Source organism: Malus domestica, chromosome 05 (assembly GCF_042453785.1).
Source record: "Malus domestica chromosome 05, GDT2T_hap1".
In the NCBI taxonomy this organism is placed as follows: domain Eukaryota; kingdom Viridiplantae; phylum Streptophyta; class Magnoliopsida; order Rosales; family Rosaceae; genus Malus; species Malus domestica.
The window spans coordinates 28973176-28979762 of NC_091665.1; the positions used below are offsets into that span (position 1 = coordinate 28973176).

General features: G+C 38.0%; 1 protein-coding gene across 1 annotated transcript; it reads left to right on the plus strand.

Moving 5' to 3' along the window:
- The first annotated feature begins 5273 nt into the window (after positions 1 to 5273).
- On the plus strand, positions 5274 to 6042 carry LOC139196192 (cyclin-dependent kinase inhibitor 3-like). Its single transcript, XM_070821859.1, has 3 exons — positions 5274 to 5491; positions 5583 to 5643; positions 5914 to 6042. The coding sequence occupies exons 1-3, from the start codon at positions 5274 to 5276 to the stop codon at positions 6040 to 6042; spliced, it is 408 nt and encodes a 135-aa protein (XP_070677960.1).
- Positions 6043 to 6587: the final 545 nt, after the last annotated feature.

Sequence of the window (6587 nt, forward strand, 5' to 3'; positions counted from 1 at the left end):
TTGGTATCAGAGCATAAGTTTGGGTAGTATTACGTTCATCACACGCGTGATGTAAGCATTCTAGGTTCTTGAGCCTAATTTTCGAATCTTGCCACCTTTTCGAGTACGAAAAACATGTTAGGTATTCCTAAGTTTTGAGTGACTTAGACGACTTATCGACATTCTAGAACATCATTTTGGCGGACATCTCTAGATATGAATGAAGAACCTCCATGCTAAGGAAAAATCCCGAATGGAGACAAGTTGGTGGCCCTTGAAGCAGGGCTAATGAATCGATAAATTGTGTGCCACCAGAGATCTACCGATCAATCCCACTACCATTTAGTCATTTCTATCAACCCTTCCAAGTTAGGAACCAAGAATAGTTTAATTTGATTCCTTGGTAGCATCTGTAAGTATACCATTGATATCTACATAAGGACTAGGATCCTCTTGGTGGGGATCCGAAGATCAATCAATCGTGTCCATTCATCGTATATCGTGCAGTCAAATTTTTTTAGGTACTATTTATATTCAATTTTAAATTAAAATTTTAAAATAATTTTTAACCGCACGATGTACGATGAACGAACACGATTGATTGATTCTCTGGATCCCGACAAAGATGATCTGGAGAGGATCCTATTCCTCTGCATAAGACGTGTCTCCTTCTTCATGTTTAATCACCGAAGGGACTGTCATAGTGGCATCCAGTGCTAATGAAATAAAGGCATGTGCAACTTATTTTTGTCTAAATGTCTTTGTTTTATTGGCTCATGACGTCACATGACGGTGAACCCATGATATGTAAGCCGTTGTCCAATGACGAATGTGACAAATGTGAATAAAACCGAGAAAATGGTTATTTTTAATCTTAGGATAATTTTTATTCTATGAAATCAAATGTTACATTTTATATTTAAATCTTTCCATCATGTGCAAAAGAAACCATCTTATTTAAGATGACAATATAATTTCTGACAGAAAGAATAAAAAGTTTTAAGGGCATGACGATTTCTTATTTCCAACGAATTCATGAAATCTGATGATGGTGGTTTGTGGAATCAACTTCAAAGTATATAACTTTCAAGACTTCATGTCACCATAAAATTGGAGCTTTTGGAGAGAGTGGTCTTCCTACGTTCGGTCCACCTGTATCAAAGATCCTACGTCAAAATGCATGGCAATGTTTTCCACATATAGGCTCCCTTAGTAAAATTTCATTATGTTTGCATAGCCAGCACAAAGATAGAACATAATTAACCTCTCTTATGGTCATGTCGACACCGAAGTATTGTTGAGCAACCACGGGTATAGGGCCTAGAGGGTTTAGGAAGAGTAGGACAACCAGGATGCCACCCTCGTGGTCTTCTACAGGGGTCGTCAGCTCCGATGTCGATGAATTTTTTCCTAGCTTCCACTCCTTTGTTCATCACAACCATGCTGACAAGGAGCAAGCAGAAGATTATTGACTTCATGTTTGAAATGCCCTTAGTTGTGTTTCTGTATTGGCATAAGACACTGGCCATATATATGAACTTTGTCTAGGGTTTTATTTGCTCTTTACCTTGAGAGATAAGGTAGCAGTTACATAATAGGAGTTACATGTGGAAAGAAGTGAAAACATGAGGGTTAAGTTTCAAATTTTAACTTTATTAATAGTTGAGTAATTATCTCCACAGAAACAGTAAGAAGAAAACATGAGGGCTAAGTTTCAAGTTTTAATTAGGATCTCTATGCAAGCACTGCATTATGCTCTTCACCTTGAGATGTAACGTAGCAGGTACAAAATAGTAAATACATGTGGAAAGAAGTGAAAGTGTAACAGGGGTTTTGTGTAGGCAGTGTATTCGAGTTATAAAAATTGCTCTAAATCTTACAACTATAATGCCTTTTAGGTCATTTTTGTAGTTATTATTAGAGATCAACATTCTACATACTCGAAACATACTACATACTTAAAAAAAAAACATACAACATATTACAAATATAACGAAGTGTTTTTTTTTTTTTTGAAAAAAAAAAGTACGGATAAACAACATTGCAGTAGCCAACTTAGATGAATACACAAAATAAGGATAAACATTTCTTGATTAGGTGCAATTGACAAAAAACAACAATTTAAAATATAATTAATTGGTTTGGCCAATGTCAAGGGTACGATGGTGTTATAAAATCGAGTAACAAAAATTCACGTTAAATATAGATTCATACATGAAATTATCGTCGATCTCTATGGAATGTTAGGCTTCAGTCATGGATGTCCATGTTTATACTACATTATAGGAAGTAGAATACTTTTTTTTTTTTTTTCAATTTTCAATAACGTTTGTTATACAATACACGTAATAGTATTACACCCCAAGGGTTTTCTCACCAAGTAAGACCTTTATTCTCGTTATATAATAGAAACAAAGTACATAATAGTTGCTAAAACTCACCCTTCTCTCCTTTAGTGTAGATAAAAACATTTCTTTTAAAAAAAAAAAAAACCTAATAGTTGCTACATAAATTTGTAAAATAATGTTTCCCAACAATCTTCATCCACCTAACCCAGCTTCTTTATCGTCAATTAACCCTTGTGATTATGACCCTAATCATGACCACCGCGACGCCAAAAAAACTTTGAGCAACCGCGGTTATAAGGGGTTCGCGGGTTGGGGAGGACTTTTGGCGTTACCATTACAACCAGGATGTAGCCCTCCCGGTCCTTTGCATGGGCCGAGGACTCCGGGGTCAATGCGATTCCTTTCAGCTTTGACTCTAGAGTTTAGCACTACCATGCTGACGAGGAGCAAACAGATGATGAATGACTTCGTGTTTGAAATGCCCATGAGTATACTTCTTGAGGTATCTCCTACACTACTTATAATTAAAAATTACATTCCTATAATATATACTACTTTCAAAGAGAGGATTCCAGATTTAATTATTGAAGAATTATGACTCCTTGTGTTACTTTTATAAAGAGAGACAAAGAAAAGTCAGATAGAGGAAAGAGAATCTTATTCCCTTAACGTTTGGTAGATTAATTTTTTAAACTGTAAACTAAATAATGTGTCATCAATAAAAAATAAGTACGTTAATCAATATTAAGTAATAATCGCAATCATCAACTTTCCTTGTTTACAAAATTTAGTTTACACATGTAGTCTCCATAACATTACCGGTAGTTTATCTTATAATGGTGTGACGAATTACCTAGCCAAGCTAAGTTTATGTGAAATCCCGTTCCTGGATTTCACTGTTATAATCTACGTATTCGCATTATTGAGATTTTATATTATTTTTCGAGAATTTATTTTAATTTGTTTGAATCTAGATTTTTTATTAAATTACGAAAAAGTGAAGTTTGGAAATTATTTATTTAAAACTCCTAGGCATTTCAAGGTAAAAATTTATATCTTTGGATAGAGCTCGGTCTCACAAACGCGTAGGTGCAAACCGTTCGTGAAACAAAGCTATAACAAAAAAATTAGAGACGTTTTGGTATTAAAAAAAGAAAAAAATGAGGGACTGGATGCTGCAAGGTGGCAGCGGGAGAGAGAAGAAGATGAGGTTGCGGGAGAGAAAAGGAGGGGAAGAGTTACCAATGGAAATGGGGGAAAGGAAGGGAGAGGGGAGACCCGAAATGGGTCATTTTTGACCCCCGAACCCCTATTTTTGACCTAGCCATATCTCTTTCATCCGACTTCTGTTTTGGGTGATCTTGGTGTTCATGGAAAGTTCTTGACGAGTCCTACATCTATGTAGTGTTACATTTCCATTTTTCTTTTCCATTTTTCAAGGTTGAAGCCACAAAGTGCCGAGGGTTTTCTAGTGAGTTTTCTCATTTTACGGTGATTCCGACAATGATTACCGTCTATCACCACCACTAATAGACTCCCCTCAACCCCCGGAGCAAGGCGCAAGCATTGGATGTGGTGTCGGAGTTTGTTTTGGCCATGAATCGAGGAACACCCATTTCTAAGGTTTCATGCGGGTTTGGATGAAAGTGAGACACTTCCCGGCCGAATTGGACTTGGCCACAAGTATGAAAATTACTCCCCTCACTGAGATATACTTGCCTGTAAAATTTGGTAATTTTTGGAAATTGTTGAATTTTTCGACAAGTCAGGGCCGCGAACCGCCACTGGTGGCAGTGCTTTGGCTAGTGGGCCGACGATGCCTTTCTAAGTTCAATTAGATGTCCTGAATTTTTATTTGATATTTGTATGACGTGGTTTGATCGTTTGAACCTAATTTCATTATGATACATTACTTGATCAAAATATGAATAGACGGTCTGACCGTCGGATTGTGATGAAATTTTAATATGTTTTTCTAGAGGCATAATGTGGATTTTAGAAGATTACGGATCCAAAATCCGATGTGCGGATCTTTTGGATCAAATTACGTAGGGATGTGGACCCCACCGTTAATCGAAAGTTGACTTTTGGTCAATAGGTATTGACCCATTTAAATTACTAAAATTAGTATTACTAGAGACTCAATGAGGTTTTGCGAACTTGTCTTGGTGAGTGACTTTAATATATGTGATATAATTATTACCCTATTTTCTTATACTAGTATCCTTTGTGGATATGACTTGGTTTTATAAATGTGTTTTTTGTTAAAATGTGATTTTATAATTGGCCATCGATCTATTTCTATTAAATGTGATTTGATTCGTCGATTGGAAATTGTTGTTACCATATATTGGGCCTCGTCTCTGGGCCTCATTACTGAGCCCATAACCCATGTAAGAGAAGGAAACCTTTACTCTATAAAATGGATCCTCCTCACCTTCATTAATGGGAGAAAAACAAAGTCTCACATCCCTCACAACAATAGAGGGCAATACCCTCTCAGCCAAACAGAGCAAAATGGCAAGGGCTGCATCCACAGAGAGCTCCCTTGCCAATCTATTGCAATCCATACATTCATATAGTGAAATGGAATCAACATCAGTGTGGACGTAGCCCAAACATTGGGGTGAACCACGATACATCTTTGTGTTCTTGTGCATTTGTGTGATTCACTGCTGAATTTACGTTGGTCCAAGATCTGTCGGATTTTGTGCATCAACATTTCTTTGCCGTCTGTGGGAAACGACATGAAACGCTATGTCGGTTCTCTTTCATTTTTTTCATCTCACCACCGCGAATCTGCACAACCCAATAACCCAAAAAACCTCACTCTTTGGGCTTTTCCAGAAAACCTTCGCAGACTCCCTCTTTATTGATAATCTCTCTCTCTCACCTTCAATAAGTTGAACAAACAATTTCACCAAAGAAGAAAAAAAATAGCAGGAAATGGGCAAGTACATGAAAAAGTCCAAGCCCACAAGGGAAGTAGCAATCATGGAAGTCTCAGACTCCCAACCCTCTTTTGGGGTTCGTACTCGAGCCAAAACCTTAGCTCTCCAGAGGTCGTTGGCTCAACCTGTCACCTCTATCTCCTATCTTCAGCTCCATAGCCATCGACTTGAGAAGCCCCAAATTCTTATGACCAAGCGGCTCGAGCCCAAAAGGTAGAAACTGAAAAACCATCACACAATTTCAAACCCTACGCCGTTCGCGTTGTCCGCTATTTTTCTCAATTTTTCGCTTCTAGGGTTTCAGATTCAATCCCGATTCCAATATGAGTTTGCCGAATTCTAAGGGCGACAGAGGCAAGCGCAAGGCATCCAAGTCCGTCTCTTAATCTTCTAAGGCCGGCCTCCAGTTCCCCGTTGGCCGTATCTCTTGGTTTCTTAAGTCCGGCAAGTACGCCAAGTGTGTCGGCGCCGATGCCCCCGTATACCTCTTCGCCGTCCTCAAGTATCTTGCTGCTGAGACAAACCCATTTCCCTTTCAATCTATTAAGCTCAAACGACCACACAATCCTCCATTTTAATCTCTGACACAAGGAAGATAAAGTTCGTTGCTTTTTGGGTTTTGGGTTCTTATTCAGGAAACCCAGTTCGAATTTGGATCGGGAAATGAGAAAAACCTGGTTGGATCAATGTCATGCTCATCTTTATCTGGGTCGGAAGAGGACGATGAGGGCATCGACTCCTACGATGAGGGCATCGATGATTAGTTCAACGACGGCAGCTACGTGGCTCAGAAGAAGCTCGGTTGGGGTCAGTTCTCCACCGTCTGGCTCGCTTATGACACCCCCACCTCTAGAAAAAAACATTGGAGGATCTGGAACTAGTGCGCCAACTGTGAGATTAGGGATGAAAAAAGAAGATTAGAAAAAAAAAATAAGAAAGCCGAGATATGCTTTTCGAACAATGAGTCAAGTTGATATACTTGATGATGGCCTATGTCGACCACCAAAGAAGATAAGAACTTTATTATCAGGACTGATGGCTTTTGTCGACCACCAACATGGGAGAAAGATAAGCCATCATCTAAACCTAATTCCTATTAATATTTTATATTATTATTTAATAGTTTATTATTTATCTTAAATCATTCCTGATCATTACATGTGCATTCTACAGAACAACTTGTTTATTTAATCCGACATTATTATTATTAGTCACATGCGCACCATACAGAACAACCCCACAAAGGAAAAAAGAGAAAGAATCTATTGTTATTTCATTACCATCATTCATGTCTAACAGCCTACTACAC

Bases quoted from the DNA above. Each gene is read 5' to 3' on its own strand.
- LOC139196192 (XM_070821859.1), top strand. From the start codon at position 5,274: ATGGGCAAGTACATGAAAAAGTCCAAGCCCACAAGGGAAGTAGCAATC. The intron at 5,492-5,582 runs GTAGAAACTGAA...CTAGGGTTTCAG, and splicing joins AAGCGGCTCGAGCCCAAAAG to ATTCAATCCCGATTCCAATA. The intron at 5,644-5,913 runs GCATCCAAGTCC...GTTCTTATTCAG, and splicing joins GCGACAGAGGCAAGCGCAAG to GAAACCCAGTTCGAATTTGG.